The sequence below is a fragment of the Haplochromis burtoni genome, unplaced genomic scaffold (genome assembly GCF_018398535.1).
Source record: "Haplochromis burtoni strain Fernald_Lab_line unplaced genomic scaffold, NCSU_Asbu1 Contig_1, whole genome shotgun sequence".
In the NCBI taxonomy this organism is placed as follows: Eukaryota; Metazoa; Chordata; class Actinopteri; order Cichliformes; family Cichlidae; genus Haplochromis; species Haplochromis burtoni.
In genome coordinates this window covers 2637427-2653964 of record NW_024582362.1, presented here as the reverse complement: position 1 = coordinate 2653964, position 16538 = coordinate 2637427, and the positions used below count along the sequence as shown (strand labels likewise).

General features: G+C 40.9%; 2 protein-coding genes across 6 annotated transcripts in view; one reads left to right on the top strand and one right to left on the bottom strand.

The window, feature by feature from the left end:
- pan3 (poly(A) specific ribonuclease subunit PAN3) overlaps window positions 1–13492 on the bottom strand; it is a 32723-nt gene extending 19231 nt beyond the window's left edge. Inside the window, exons 1-15 of one of the 5 annotated variants that reach the window (XM_042223156.1) lie at window positions 13344–13492; window positions 11475–11596; window positions 10277–10349; window positions 10118–10188; window positions 9808–9952; window positions 9417–9634; window positions 8999–9103; window positions 8858–8915; window positions 7068–7229; window positions 5649–5765; window positions 5410–5511; window positions 3238–3403; window positions 2865–2952; window positions 2616–2755; window positions 1045–1174 (exon numbers count right to left, since the gene is read on the bottom strand). In XM_042223156.1, coding sequence (XP_042079090.1) covers window positions 1045–1174; window positions 2616–2755; window positions 2865–2952; window positions 3238–3403; window positions 5410–5511; window positions 5649–5765; window positions 7068–7229; window positions 8858–8915; window positions 8999–9103; window positions 9417–9634; window positions 9808–9952; window positions 10118–10188; window positions 10277–10349; window positions 11475–11596; window positions 13344–13395 — 1749 coding nt within the window. In that variant the 5' untranslated portion in view covers window positions 13396–13492. Of the gene's footprint in view, window positions 1–1044; window positions 1175–2615; window positions 2756–2864; window positions 2953–3237; window positions 3404–5409; window positions 5512–5648; window positions 5766–7067; window positions 7230–8857; window positions 8916–8998; window positions 9104–9416; window positions 9635–9807; window positions 9953–10117; window positions 10189–10276; window positions 11597–12470; window positions 13306–13343 lie in introns of those variants that run through there. The other 4 variants (XM_042223174.1, XM_005912222.3, XM_042223199.1 and 1 more) reach the window with 4 other exon arrangements.
- A 382-nt stretch (window positions 13493–13874) lies between these two features.
- flt3 (fms related receptor tyrosine kinase 3) overlaps window positions 13875–16538 on the top strand; it is a gene marked incomplete in the record, with an annotated part of 9272 nt that continues 6608 nt past the window's right edge. Inside the window, 4 exon segments of the mRNA XM_014337779.2 lie at window positions 13875–13986; window positions 14593–14666; window positions 16282–16433; window positions 16512–16538. Coding sequence (XP_014193265.1) covers window positions 13959–13986; window positions 14593–14666; window positions 16282–16433; window positions 16512–16538 — 281 coding nt within the window.

The following is a 16538-nucleotide window of genomic DNA, read 5'->3' as shown; positions in this document are numbered from 1 at the left end:
TGTTAAAAGGGAGTTTTTCCTTCCCACTGTCGCCAAAGTGCTTGCTCATAGGGGGTCGTATGATTGTTGGGTTTTTCTCTGTATCTATGAAGCGCCTTGAGGTGACTTTTGTTGTGATTTGGCGCTATATAAATAAAATTGAATTGAATTGAATTCCTCAAAATCATTCAATCTGATGTGTTCCAGATGGCTAAAAATATCAAGCATGGGTACCAGTGGTAGATACCAGCTGTATTTGTATTACTACATCTACATCACAAGAAAACAAAACAATGAGTGCTTCTTGGCAAAATGACCAAATTAGAATCTAAATTAAAGATTAACGAGTGTCTTTAAAAGCAGCATCATGGCTGAAGCAACAACAACCTGTAACTTAACACAGCAGCACTGTTACAATGATGCAACCACAAACTCAAAATGGTTTACATGAAACTTAACTTTCAAATAAAGCTTTTCTTCAACAATATAAGAGTGACCAGGAAAACGCAGGGGGCTACTGCTATTTTTACACGCGCAGGCATGCATTCAGCTTCATCTACATACTGTCATTAGCTAAGTTTGGACTAAAAAACTCATACTACTGAGAACCATTTGTGTTCTCATGAAACATTACTGACATCACTCAAATTTAAAGAACTCTGTTTTCATAACACCTACTCAGAATAGATAGTAAACAGGGTCTGCAGCTAGGAGGTTTAAAAAAACAAAACAAACAAAAAAAACAAAACCCCACAAGCTACTTCACTTGGCGTGTCAGCACGGAGACAAGGCTGGAAGAGGAAGCTGGGGCCTGACCGAAAGAAAAAGACTGAGATGGGGTCGGGGTTGGGCGTTTCACACATTGATGCTCCAACAAGTCCACAATATACTGTACAACATCCTGTGCGTGCACACACACACACACACACACCTTCCCTATTTGCTAACCAAGGCAATACCCCCTTTTATCCACCGCACATGGAGTAAACAATATGGCTGATTCATGTTACAGACACGTTTTCTGTTCAGACCTTCTCTGTGTATTCAACATAAGCTTCATCATACCTTGGCCAGATCCTCCTCAATGACGTCATTCCTCATCTGCGATGCATCCAGTTGTGTGTAGAATCTGGCTCCAATCATCGGCATGATGTCATTGACGCTGCGCAGGCGAGACTGTTCGGTCAGCAGATACCTGCAAAACACAGCAACAATTTACCTTCGTGCGAGTTCAGGTCAGGCGCCGCTGCACTCACAAGAAGGTGGTCTCTTTACACACTGCCATTTTCTTCTTCACCATTAAGTATAAGGTGCAAGCCGTGGACAAAAAGGTATAAAACACTGCTAAAACCTTAAACAGCACAAGTGTGAGTGCTTCAATTAGAAGATCAAACGCTACTAACCAATCAGATTCCAGCTTTCTCTTATATGCTAAGTTTTGGTTAATTTCATCTATACGCAGACAAAATTAAGTGAAAACTCAGCTGACATGTTATTATGCCACCTATGACAGTAGCCTGAGTATACTGCATGTCACAATTTACTGAAGTATAAAAGCATCAGTTCTATTAAGAGGTCAACTCTCACTTCATTTACAGGACGCAGATCTGATAAGTCAATGGCCGTTAAACTTCAAAGGTTATTTAGCTTCACACCACCACAAAAAGGTCACACTGACTGAAAGTCCCTGCAGATATTCTCAGCTCTTCTTACTTATTCAATACACGAATCCCATGATTGCATGTTTAGGTGCTGAAGACCTCGTCTTTTTTTCTTTTTTCATAAAGATAAACGTCTTTCAGATAACAGAAACACTGCATAGGACTAACACAGACACTGAGAAATGCATAAAATCTGACTATTTGAATCCTAGGTCAAGATTTTTTTTTAAATGTTCTAATCGTTTCCGATTACAATTAATCCTACAGAAGTTTGACACGACTCCAACGTTGCTGACAGGTATTGCTACAATACCTGTCAGCAGAAGTGCATTGATTGCTCGTGGTAGAGCTAACATAACATAGAGGAAGCTAACAGTAAAGGCTCAGTAGTCCCTTCTTGCCCCACGGACAGCTTTTATTTGTGTTTTTGAAATAGTTTAAGTTAAACCACGGATTGTGGTCAGAATGAGTTGACAACACTTTTTTGTTCAGTCTCAATGTGGTTGTGTTTGTTGCAATACATGTACAGAAGCCTTTATTGCACTTACGATAAAACCAATGCGTTTACCGCCACGTCCATTAATATTGTTTCACATCGCATGAGTTTGTCAGCTACACTGACACGCGACATGTGTAACGGGCAGTAAAATAAGGAACATACAAAGGAAATAACAGCAGTATGTAGCAGCCTTTGGACTCTCACACCAAGCTAGACTAATACAGATAAATTAGGTGGACAATGTTAACTGACTTGTTTACTTTTCATTTTATTAATTTAGGTCTGGTTGCCATTTAGTCATCGTAATAACAAGCACCAGACCATCACCTTAGCCGCTCTACCAGCAAAAAACAGGGACGTAAACTGAAGATTCCTCCAAGCTACAGATACCAGTGATAACCCAAAACAGGTATTAAGTGCAGGCATTTTAGTCCCCCCCCCCCAAACTGGGTAACATCACACCACCACCCCCTTACAGAATGAGGTTCTTGAGGTCTGAAGAGTAGTTGATAGACACCAGCTCCATGGCCTTCTGCAGGTTCTCCCTTTGTATGCCAGCCAGGGAGTTGCATGCCAAAGCCAGCACAACCTTGCCCAGTGACACGAGATCTGCTTGCTACAAAAACGACACAAAAATAAACTTTAACCACACTTCCTCAGCGTTTGAAGTAAAACAGAACGACAGTACTAAAATAAAATAATTTCACATGAAGCTGATAAAGTACCTGGTACTGTGGCATAAGGGCAAGATGATTGGTCTGACTGTTGTCAAATGTTAAGACATCAAACACCCCAACACAGTTCACCCGTAACCTACAAAGATTAGCGCATTAGGCATTAGGTAACATACACGTCTGTTGTGCATGCACAGTAGCGTTGTTATGAAAAACGTAAGCGCTGAATGAACATATTCTTTTGCTTTTAATAGATTTTTTTTTTTTTTTTTTAACACTTAAGTCATAGTTTCATCTCTGAGCTTAACAATAAATTCATGTTCTTTCACACATGGACATTTATGGTTATAAGAGACAGGCTATGATTCTTATATCCATACTGAACAATGAAATATGTGCTTAGATACTTGAATAGCATGTATACCTGGTCTTGCCAGTGATGAGAATTTTGCTGGGGTCCATCACACGGCAGGCCAGGCCCGCCGTGTGGATGGTGCGCAGGGCTGAGCTGAGCTGGACGATGTATGCCCAGATGAGGGATTCTGGGAGAAGACCCGCGTGCTGCCGTGGTGGAGGGGGTTCATGTTGTCCTGCACATGAGAAAAAAGTTTTATTGCACAAAAGTGGTGTGAGGTTTTACATTACGGTACTTATGAACTAAACCTCAGACTACTTCCTCAGTAACCTTATCTTCATGACAAGCTGTTTCTTAGAGGTCTGATATGAGTAAAAAACGCATGAACTTCAGTGTGTAGATTAACAAGCTCAGCGACAGTGCAGATAAAATCAAGAAGCTCAATGACATATTGTTTACTGTATCTTTACTTTTACACTATGCTGCATTCCTGTTAATTGCAACTTTGTTTGCAGTTAAGAAGTGACTTAATTGCATTTTCTAAAAACAAAATATGAAGGAATTCATTCCATTCCTTGCAGCTGTCCAACAGATGCACATTAAACTAGTTGTAAAGCACTCAACAGCTGTGAGATCCCTGTGAGGTTTTGCATTGTGCGCAGGTTTTACCAATTTGGAAAAATTGCGCAGGAGGATAAAGTCATCCACAACTTTTCTGAAGCCTTCGTTATGTATGTGTTTGGTGGACACACATCAAATGTTATTGGCATTGGAGATTTTAGTGTGGTTTTGTGAGCTGATGGAGACCCCGATGCGCTGTACAGGCTTCTTTCCGGCCTTCATGCATTTAGTCAGCAGTTTATTTTCAGACAGCCGAGTAAGTTAGCTGTGTTGCTTTGTGGTGCAGACAACTCGGTATGCTTTCCATAGGATTTATTCTTGTTTAAAAATCACTTGCACTGAAGCCAAAGTATTTCCAGTCCTGACATTTGATTTTTGTTTTGAAACGGCCTGTTACATCTTATATTGATCTTTTAACAAAGTTTTCCTGGGCCAGACTGCATCCCGGAAACTTCAAGCAACCGGATGCAGGGAACAGCTGTGACTAGCACATGCTGTTAGGGTCACGGGAGACGATTAAGGAGCACTTGGATTTGCTCTTACTTTGCTTTCTATTGATGTAGCACGCAATTTTTTAATATCAGTCAATTATGGTCATTTAATTGTGGGAAGCCAAAGTTGTGACCGAGATTAAAATGTGATTAACTGTGGAAGCCTACTTCACGTAAAACTGACGAGTTCACTACATCACTGAGAACCGCTAATGAAATTCTTACTCATCAAAATACTCGTTTCAGTCAGTTTGAACAAGCGTCTCATAAAGCAAGACCGCTTACAGTTTCTAGAAATCATGTTTATTATCGGGGCAGTACTCACTTCTTTCTTGTAATCCCCCTGCAAGTTTTACAACCAATGTGAACCACTCGCATTGGGTAATGCAAGTCAGGCAGTAGAGCATTAGGGTGTGTACAACACAATCAAACCACAATGCAACATGTGAGAATAAGGAACCTGTTTGTTTCACTAAAGACCATTCCAGAATGAAATGGCTTCAGATTACATTATCTGGTATTTAGGTGTATAATCATCATGCACCCGTGTGCAAAGGCATCTGAGAGACACTTGTTATATACACACACGTGCTTGTATATACATCTCATTTGTTGTGGTTTCTTATCAGTGTTTGGAATGGATGACACAAAGACCAAGGTCTGAATGCCTCTGCTTCCTCTGTCTGTCATTCCTATATACAGGCTATTTAACAGCACCTGCCTTAGGATCAGTTTCAGCCACAGTTTCCTCCAAGTCCCCGTGTGTCTATCACAAAGACCCATGCTTGCCAACCGTCAGCTTAGGCTACCAAACAAGACTTCAAAAAACACAAAAAAACCCTCTCCAAAACATATTTTTAGACACTTTGAATTTCTTAAAAACATCATGTATTATTTGTTTGCACAATCTAACCCATCTACCTACATACCTATAAGCATGGCATGAGCACAACTGCATGCAATGCAATCATGAAAGCATGCACTCAAATAGACTTGGGCCGATGACCTCATTATCAAACAAGTAAACAGAGTCGAAATGTGTGAAGGGGAGGGAGTGCAGAAAGGCGTGTGAGGTGATGCTAGGCCTATTCGTAGCAAAGGACGAGGAAGGGAGGGACAGTCAGCATACCCCATTTCCTTTTGGTGAAGTACGAGTCTGCTGCTGGGTCATTAAAGTGTCTGCTGAACATGGTTTCTGCACCTGCATGGAAATCATACGAGAACACCAAAGCTGGGGAAGAAGACAAAAGCGTGAGAAAACATTGAGCCAATTTAGTATAAAATATAGTTATGTAACCAGATAAAATGCAAGTCTAAAATCATGTAGCTATATAAAATTTCTGTTCAAATACAGCTGATTACACTCACAGTGGTCTCCAAAGGCCTTGGTGGTGAAGACCTCTCTCAATGTTACAGTGTTTGAGTGCTGAACCTTCTTCCACATGTCCACCAGCATCATGCACTTTGTGTTAACGAGGCGGAAACCTTTGCATATTAAAAATATGAATTATTTATAAGACATTCATTTTATGTTAGATTGGGATTGCAGCTCATAAAACACACACACACACACACACACACGATGCAAGTCAATAAAATTAATATTCAGTTTTATCTGCTATAAAACTAAAGCAATTTCCACAACTCCTTTATTAGGCTGTGGGAAGGTAACATTTCATGTTTAAATCTATGGAGTTTAAAGTTTCAGAACGTCCTTGGCATTAAAATAATTTGATCAAATTCATTAATTAATTATTGCTCTGCGAGTTAAATCCCAATATTAACATTATTTTCTATAGCATTCATCTCTTGTCTTATTTCCAGCAGTGTTGATTTCTACTGTTAATGCTGATATGGTCTCTATCATCATCATATTCATCTTACATGCTTCTTATTAGAGTAGGCGGTACTCATAGGGATTATTTTGTGAAGAAGTGTCAGATGATATGTGAAACTTCCCTTTTATGTAAACAAAACAGAGCCTGACACAGAAAGCCGTCTTAACAGAGACAGCTGATAACCACTGTCCGACTGGGAGTTTCGGTTTTGTCAAACCAGCTTGCTCACTCACACACACACACACACACAGTCACACACAGAGCTATATTCAAACTTTCGTGGGGTATACCTCTCTGGTCTGGACATTGGCCAAATGTAGTAGACAAGATTAGAAAGCCTGTTGTTACAGAAATACTCATTTGGGGAGGAGCAGATCCTGGAAAGAGCATGAAGGTGGAACTACACCTGCTTGCTGGATTCACTCAGGTATTGAATGTTCTATTCTAACATGAACTCAACTGGACATTAAGTAAACGTTGCATTACAGAGCTTACGAGATAAAAATCTGTTCTGTCAGACTGAGTCGCAGCTCCCCCCAAGTAATGTATTGAAAGTTTAGAGCTGCAGTGCACCCATGAAAGCATTTAATTAAATTCAACTCAATTTTATTTATATAGCGCCAAATCACAACAACAGTTACCTCAAGGCACTTTATATTGTAAAGGAGACCCCACAATAATACAAACAGAGAAAAAACCCAACAAACATATGACCCCCAATGAGCAAGCACTTTGGCGACAGTGGGAAGGAAAACTCCCTTTTAACAGGAAGAAACCTCTGGCAGAACCAGGCTCAGGCATTACAATACAACATTACAATATTAGAAATGCTGGAACAGCTTCTTTCGCTTATTAAACTGGGCTATTGGGAGGGTGAATCAACTCTTAGGATTATCTGACATGGTGTGTGGCATCTGAGAAAAATGCATATGATGGCCACATTTCTTACCATGTATCCTCCTCAGGCAGTACGGTAAGTCATCTTTGCTATTCACTGCCTTGTAGCACGAGGTGATGTAGCTGAAGTTGCTGGTCTTCTGCATGCGGTTTGGTGGGGGAAGGGGCTCGAGGGGAAACAGGCTGTGATAGCTGTCCACCTCAGATGGTACATCTACCAAAAACAGGCATTTTTAGAGAGAGAAAAAACACCACATACTGCACCAAAAGTAAAGATTTAAAATGTAAGTGGCAACTAGGGTTGAGCGATATGTAAAAATTTTCCAACCGACAATCCTTAGTCCAATAATCGACAATGGGTGATATATTCACTTTTTGATAGGCGGAGCAATATAATCATGCACAGACTGATTTGCGCGTTTACAACATAGAAGTCCAAAGATGGACAAACTAATTTCCAAAAAAGATTAGGGCTGTCAGCGTTAACGCGGTGTTAATTCAATCATCACGATTAAAATTTTTAACGCGCTCAACCCGTCTGGAGCGCAGAATGAACTTTGGACAAACTGTCCAAAATGCGTTGACAGAGACATTTCAGGGATTTTGACTCAGTCTGCGCTCCAGATGGGTTAATTGTTAATCCCGTTAGTCGTGATGACCGCACATTAACGCTGACAGCACAAAAAATATATATAAAGTCACCAATTTGGGATGAGAGCGGTAAACCTAAGGATGTAACCAAAGTGGTGTGCCGCTTGTGCAGTCGTATAGTGCGAGCAAAGTACTCAAACACGACTAACTTACATGAGCATGTACGTGTCCACCATCCGAATTAGTATGCTAGGCTATCACCAGCTTCTGCAGCTCCATCAACAAGCATTTGGGCGCGCTCTGAGGAGGGTGCATTTGGGCGCGCTCTGAGGAGGGTGCATTTGGGCGCGCTCTGAGGAGGGTGCATTTGCTCGCAGATGAAAGAGGGTGCTGTCAAAACAGCGCTATTATTATTTTTTCTGTTGGCTGCTTCTATTAGCTCCATCCTTATTAGAAAACTTGTTCATGGGCAAATAAATAAATCGCCCTCGTTAAAACGATCACCGATGGGCTCAACCTATAGTCGATATATTCGTCCAATCGCCCAACCCTAGTGGCAACAAACAAGATTTTTGGTTTAATTTACTGTAAAGTTCATATTCCTGTGGTACAAAAAGCTTGTTTGCAAAAGAATCAGAAATCTTGTTTTCCCTGTTAGTGACCAAGAGCTTTTCCCCAGACGGTAAACTATCTCGAATAATTGTGAAAACCAGTCACAGCAGAATTTTTAAAAAAGTCCCTGAAGAAGGTGAAGTAGGAGCGTGACAGAAACCAAAAGTAAAACAAGACTGAGCCTGAAACGGACATTCACTCTATTACAAAAGCTCAAGGATTTGTGATCAAAAGCAACATGTGTGGCATCATCTCCAGTGAGTTAACTATTATCAAAAAATGACGGCTTACTAGCCTGAGTTATTTTAAAACTGAATCTGAGCCAGACTTTCCAACACGTGCCTTAAGGAAGACACTGAAAAGCTGTCTGTTGCTCCACAGCACTGCTGACGTGCTGTGTTTGTGGTAGTTGCAATCTTAGCAACACACACACATACCCACAGAGCCCACAACCAACATATTGCACACTAACAGGACAGAATAACTCTACATCAGACTTGCAATGAGCACTAGTGCTAGTTTGTTTACATGTAAATATAGAAAATAGAACACTGAAAGAGCCATTTAGTTTTATAAGCGCATGTTTAAGGTCAGTTGTCACAAGCATCCCTTATAATGTCAACAATGTAGATGCTCTACCTGGATTTTCTGAGTGGTCAATTTGGGCCATGGTTATTAGATGTCTGTTTATCAACTCCTGAAGAAGAAACAAGTGGAGAAGACATCAGTTATAAAGCTCCAGAGAAGAGAAGGGGAATGTTTGGTCAACAAGGACAATACCTGTCGAAGCTCATCAGCCATGAAGAAGGACGGGGCATTGGCTTTCGGCTGCATATAAGCCACATGTGGCGCCGTGGGGGGATAGATATGGTAGGTAGGAAACACCTGCAACAACCAGAAAAAAGAAAATACAGCTTCCTATTTATTGAGAAATGGAAACCAGTCTGATCATACAAATATTGTTTTCAGGCAGCTATGCAAATGAATGAGAGAGAATGAAACTCTTGTGATGTCATAAAAAAAAAAACAAAAAAACAAAAACAAAACCAAATTACAGTCCCTATTAGGCCATGAATTTACATCTCAATGAAGCCTATTAAATAACTCATATTTATATCAAAACTTAAAAATGCAGACTGATTTAAGTGATATTCATTTTGTTGTGTTTAAAGTGACTGAATGCAGAGTGTATCCGTACCATCCCAGCCATTGGTGCCGGGGTGTTGTCTGTGTAAAAGTAGGTCGTCCCCCCTACAGTCTCTTTCTGGATAATGTGTGCACCCTGGTCAGACGCGGTGGTGGGCACCATGTAATTGGCAGGGTTTGGGGTGTGACTGCGTCGACGGGGAGCAGGTGAGGTGTGTGGTGTAATTTTAGGGGAGTGAAGAGGAGAAGATCCTGCAGACAACGACATTCCTGAAAAAGGAGACAGAACATGAGAAACGTTTCTTAGGAAAAGATTTAATTTCACAGTAATATATGAGGGAAATCCCTCACAAACTCAAGTATTACAATTTCTAAAGATGAAAAACAAAATTGAGCCCAACAGAAAGTGTTTGGGTAGAGGGTAGTTCTCAAAAAACCCACACCTGGAGCCAGTGCAGCAGCTGTGGAGCTGCTGAGACCAGGATGTGCAAAGAGAGGTGAGGGGAAGGCCTGGACAGTGGACTGAGCCATATTGGCCATACGTGGAGCTCCCTTAGGGATGAATTCACTCGCTGCCGGGTTAGGAGCCTGCCAACACAAATGAAAACAATGGAAAAATTAAAAGTCGTCTATCAGTCTTGTTGGAGGCAAATTAACTCATCTTTGTCAGGCTTCAAGTACTTCCTTATATAAAAATGTAATCCTGAACCCTTAAAGAACTTTAATGCTATGACCCAATGTTTGTACGCTCACCTTTCTCCTTTGGGAAATGCTAAGAGCACCAAAATCACTGAACAGTGAGGACGTCGGGGAGTTCACTGGATCTGCAAAGCACAAAGTGTTGAAGGCCCCTTCCAAACTTCAGTGGATGAGTGTCAGCTAGTGCCCCAAAGATATCTCAATACAGCTTACCATGAGTGCTGTGGCTGAAGTTCTTGGCACCATCATTGAGAAGACTGGGAGAGCTGCTGCTGGTAGTCATTCGCTAAGGAGAGCAGCATCCAGAGGAGATGTGTTACAAAAAGCACCCTGCCGTCCAATTATGTTCATCAAAATACAACGAAGTACCATAAAATAATTTAACTGCAGGTCCTTAGTCTCCAATTATGCTTTCAAAGACCTAAAACTTTTTTTTGTGGTGGTAGGTTGGAGCTGCTGGTAGCCAGTTGCTGTATTAAACCTATAAATGTTTTAGTTCCAAAGTAGTTGGTGTCAAATTAATAACTAATCTACAAATTCAGCTGCCTCTTTCATGAGGCCAGGGTTTTGGATATAGTCCAACTTCACTGCTTTGGGCTGGTCACGTCACTCTTTGTTTTGCTCTGTAGCATTCTGTCAGCTTGAAATAGGAGCACATGAACCAGCTCTTCACCTGGCTCCAGGTTCTGGTTTGAGTGGCCCTCAAGCTCACAACAGATCTCCCAGAGAGCTGAACAAGGACTACCATCACTAGCCACAGTCCAAGACAAAGGATTCAGAGCTGGTCTAAAAGCAAGATGAGAGACTCACTGGAGAGGCAGCTCAATGACATTAAACACTGGCCAAAAAGCAACGCAGTCTACCTGCAGAGTCGAGTTTAGATCGTTAGCAGCATCTGAACTTTCAAAAGCATGCCTGAGGGCATTGTCTACTAGTAAAGTTATTGCATACGGCACAAAAAAAAGAAAGAAAGAAAAGAAATAAGGTTCAACCCTAACATAACCATGTTGCCAGTCACGTACATGTGAAAACCACTGACTGGGGATGTAGCGATATACCCGCCAGTAAATGCCTCGATGACTCCCAACAGCAAAAGACGGAACTTAATGATGGCAGTGGCTGACGTTAACCTATTGTGTCACATCGATTTCACAGTAGCTAAATGTTCAAAGTTGGAGTGATGAAGAACTTGAAGACTTTGGTTTATTGTGAAGCTGTTTTTATGTTTCCCTGTAAAAAAAGAAAGGGCAATAACAACAAACTCAATACAGAAATGTAACTGGTATACCATCAACTCAGAATTTCATAGGCATTGCATTCCTAACATAGCAAAACAAAACACGCATATATTCATTTTCAGTTCGTTTAACTGTACATTTACTGTGACAGACCTACAGCGTCCCTCTTGTACCTGCATCATTGAGTATTTAGGCTCTGCTGGACTTCCAAATCCATTGACCCCAATAAAGCTGCTGCTGAAGTAAGAGTTGGTAAGATTGGCATCGCTCAGGGTTGCGCCTTCCATCCCTGGGACTGTAGATGACAATAAAAGCAGAGTTTTGCAGATTAGGACTGCAACCAGACCACATCAGTTAGAGATAATTGCTTACACAGTCCAAAATGTAATGCACTCATGCTAATGTGTGCACAAGTGAGCGCGTCTTCAGCCAATCACAGTTTGAAAGCATGTAAACAGTGAGCCGCAGCTGAAGCTTGACCCAAGGTGATAGCTACCACCAGCAAACTTTTTTAGTAATACTTCCAGGGCAGCTTTTAATGCACGACTGCAAAGTGCATGCTACTTAAACACAAAAACACAACACACAACACACAAAAACAATGCCTACTAAACCGTTAGCGTAGGTAGGCTAGTGTTAGAAAAGACTCAACTTGGAGAACAACACTAAACTTCACTTTAAGTTAAGTGAAGAAGAAAATGCAAAGTGCTGATAAAAACACTCATTTCTCCTTTTTTGGAGGAGAAACCCAAACAGGTAGAATAAGTTAAAGTGGTCAGTTTAAACATAGTTTAGCTAACGCTAGCTGGCTATTAGCTGCAGGAGCTAACGTTAGTGGGACGCGGATTTCTGCCCACTCACAGCTGTCACACAACACAACAGGCCTCCTCGGCTACAGCAGCATGGCTCATGTTTTGTGTTTTTAAGACACTGATAACACAACGTGTAGTCAAAACTTGTGAGACGACAGTTAAAGAGCGCGATATATGCTAGTTGCACGCTGGGCTGTTTTGCTAATGTCTGGCAAGTAAAAGTAAACCACGTTGTTTTGGCGCTGAGAGGCCTCAGTGAATCCTCGGGCTAAATTTTAACAAAGCTCCATGAGGCCCGAAAGTAAAGTCACAGTCAGTCACCCTGCACGAGGCCTTGGTTTAGTCATTTGTACTCACTGGTTAACAGCTGCCCCTCCAGAGACGTACTCGCAGGCCCCAATGTTTCACTCTTCTTGGGCACGCCGGTGCCCCCAACGCCCGGGCAGCCCGCCGCGGAGCCGCCAAGGGAATACCCCGCTGGCGTCCCACCACCCCCGGCCATGGACAACGGGACAGGGCTGCCGCCGCCGCCGCCGTGCAGCGGCAAACTCGCCAAGGACGGATCCTCATGCAAGAACTGACACTCATCTCCATAAAAGCAGGTTTTGTCTTTTGCGTAGTATCGACAAAACTTCACCTTGACATTGGGTATCCCGGCACCCCCGAGCGGAGCAGCTGAAGGTGGGAGTCCACTGTTCATGGCACTGCTGCTGCCGCCACTGCTGCCGGAAGACGCTCAAACATAGAGAGATGCAGGAAGCTAGCGTGCTAGCCCGCTAGCTTTCAACCAGTTTTCACTTAAAGGAGCGAGTTAATGTCACTTCGGGTGGTGGAAAACACTTAAGATCCCAGAGTACTCACATTCTAAGGCTAAGGAGCATTTTGGTTTGAGGAAATATCACTGCATGTGAAATCCTGGTCGTCGTTGTTGCTTTGGTTGTTTACGCTATCCATGCAGCTGCCTTCGCAAAGTAGCCTGTTGTTGTTGTTTTTTCCGCTCGCAGCCTCTGTGCTGTGCTACAGAGCCGCTAGCATAGCTGTGCATTGTGGGTAAAACAAATTGTATGGATGCAAACTAAATTTGAGGTATCTGCGATGTTGACAAAGATATAGGGGGAAATTATCTTTTTTTTTAGCGCGGTTATCATTCAGAATTAAGCAAATGATTGCAACATCGTAAAACATTTTAAAATAAATTTTTAAAAAAAAGAGAAAGAAAAAAGAAATTACTTCTTATTTTTGGTCTTACTAGATGATGGAACAAATATTTCCCAGCATGCATACAATATCTCTCTTCTCGGGGCGACCGTGGCTCAGGGGGTTGGGAAGCGTATCTGGTTCGATCGCCGGGCTCTCTGTCCTGGTCGTTGTGTCCTTGGGCAAGACACTTTACCCTGCTTGCCTACTGGTGTTGGCCAGAGGGGCCGATGGCGCGATATGGCAGCCTCGCTTCTGTCAGTCTGCCCCAGGGCAGCTGTGGCTACAACCGTAGCTGCCTCCACCAGTGTGTGAATGTGAGAGTGAATGAATAGTGGCATTGTAAAGCGCTTTGGGTGCCTTGAAAAGCGCTATATAAATCCAATCCATTATTATTATGTCTCTGTCATGTTGAAACCAGCCTCTTCAGTTTTTTCTTAATAAAAACACGCAGAAAAAATGATTGTACTTCCATTTTTTAAATCTCCAACAATAACGAGAAAACAGTAGTTTCTCGCGTGTATATTTTAGGCTCTCAGCGTCATCCAATGGTCTTATACTTCCTCTATTTATAAGGCACATACGGGCGTCTTGTACGCCAGTCTAGCCACAGAGTGAGCATGTAAAGCAGCCAGAAAATACGCATCAATGCCAAGGCACCAAAATATGATTGCGGGTGAGTAAGACTCTTTCAAATCCCTGTTTTGTGGCCTGAATTATTGCCACTGAAGTAGTGCAACTTTTAGCTTCACGTTTATCATTTAACAGTTAGGGTTCAAAAATTAAAAATGGCGTGTTATAAATAAATATTCAGATATAAAATATTGGGTTGACATCAAGATCTAAATTTTCAGTTTGAGGAACTTCAAGGCTCAGCAGCGACTGACAAGTGTTAAGGCTGACATTTGTAGTTCATATAAGGTGACGGTGATGATGATCTCAGGAAGAAAATAAATATCAGAAATAATAGGTAAAAACACGCAAATTACACTTTGTGTGGTTTATATAATTTAGAAGTGTTTAACATTTCTAGTTTAATATAATAAAAAAACCTCTACTGTGCCATTAATAAATTCACAGGAAACACTTAACACATCAGTTCATTTGTCCTCATGACTGTGTTGCTTTGCGCTTTTTTCAGATTTGCTTATTTGCTTATGCTGTATTTTCTTTAAAATTAAATAATCAATTCCTGTTTCACTTGTTATTTTCCAGTAAATTTCTAATAATTCGGGAAATGTGCATTTGTTTGAACTGAAGTTTTCATTTTCTGTATCTCCAGCTGTTCTGCTGCTGTATGCTTTTGGGGCACTGTCTGATGATGGGAAGACCCCACCATGTGTGCCCAGTTATGAAGTAAGAGCTGCTTTAACTGGAAAATAATGGGGGAAAACGGCACAATTTAGTAGGTGCTGCACAATTGCTGAACTGACACATAGTAACTGTAAATAATATATGCACAAACCATTAGAACTCCAATATGAAGTAATTGAACTAATGCACCCTTTTTTGTATAAACAAAAGAAAATATTCTTCAAACTTTGTGTAGCTGTATCTTATTTTCACTAATGACAGTGTCAGTGTTTTATGAGTATGCAAAAACAAAAAAATGCAGAGCAACAAGATGATCTAAAACATCACAGGGGGAAATGATACTCCTGTTTCATTTCTTGAAATCTGTCACTTTGTCTCATTTCAGTAAAAACTCTGAGTCCAAATTTTATTCCATTATAAAAGTAAATGTACATTTTTTTAACCAGTTCATAGTTTAATATTTTCACACATGTAGTTGTGTGAAAAATAAAGTATACCCGCTTTCGTTTCCAAGGTTTTACATGACAGGACAAATTAAAATAATCATTTGACCCTTAGCAGTGACATTATTTGTTTAACAAATACTGAGTCAAATTCAGAAGCTGTGTTTAAAAATATAATTAGACCCCCAAGATTTAACAGCAATAGCTTTAATAATAGTTTTCTGTGTGAGGTCATCAGTCATTTTTATAGCCCAAATTATCACCCCTACACCACCATGCTTCACAGTTGGTATGAGGTGTTGGTGCTGATATGGTGTGTTTAGTTTTTCATCATATGTGGTGCTGTGCATGACGACCAAACGTCTCCACTTTGGTCTCAACTGCCCAGTGGACATTGTTCCAGAAGTCTTGGTTCAGATGTTCAGATTTGTTCAACTTTGCAAAGCTAAGCTGTGCTGCCATGTTCTTTTTAGAGAGACGAGGGTTTCTTCAGTCTTTTTCTAATTGTACCGTCGTGAACTTTAATAATTAAAATGTTAACTGAAGCCAATAGAGACTGACATGTAGCTCACAAGCTTCTTGCTGATTCTGAGGTTTGCACTGTCTGAATTTGGGGTGAATTTGCTGGGACGTCACTCCTGGCAAGATTGGCAACTGTGTTGACTGTTTTCCACTTGTAAATAGTCTTTCTCGCTGTAGAGTGATGGATTTCAAATGGCCGAGTAACCCTTCCCAGATTGATTGGGAGCAACAATTCCTTCTCTGAGATGATTGTTGATGTTCTTACACTTTCACGCCCCAATGCTCCAGACCAGAAAACCACTGAAACATTTGTTTTATTACAGGTGCTCATGATTACTAAAGATCAGCACTTGGCTGCTACTTACCCTCTTAAATCCTGTGGAAGTAATAAATAGTTACTTTGGTTTTTATACAATTCTTCTCCATTTTTGCTTTATTTTTCTTAAATAACTATATAGTCTAATAATTTATGTGTTTTTATTTTGTCTTAATATGTAAACATACATAATATAATGTTCATGCTTGGTTTGGTGATTAACAATCTCTCAGCTTTTATTACAACTTCAGACAATTAATTGCTAAATCAACCTTTTTATATGTTTTTGTAAAGCATTTTTTAAACATCTTGCCATCAGTGATTATTTTATTGCTGCTTAATAAAGGAGGATTAAATGGTGGGTCTTGTTTTTCAGGCAGCATGTTTGACACCAGCTGATTATCAGAATCTATCTGGTCCCATCACCAAAGTTTTGGCTGTGGGTATGAAACTCATCATCTCCCTGGATTTCCTCTCTGGATCTCCTGTTTGCCACTGGATCAGAGGAGAAGACCGAGTAATGACAGCGTAAGTGACCGTCTGTGTTTCTGTTTGTGTGCTTTATCTTTTTATGTAATTAAACTGAGATGTTTCTTTTAACCTCAGCAGAAATGGGAGTCAGTCCATGGTCAC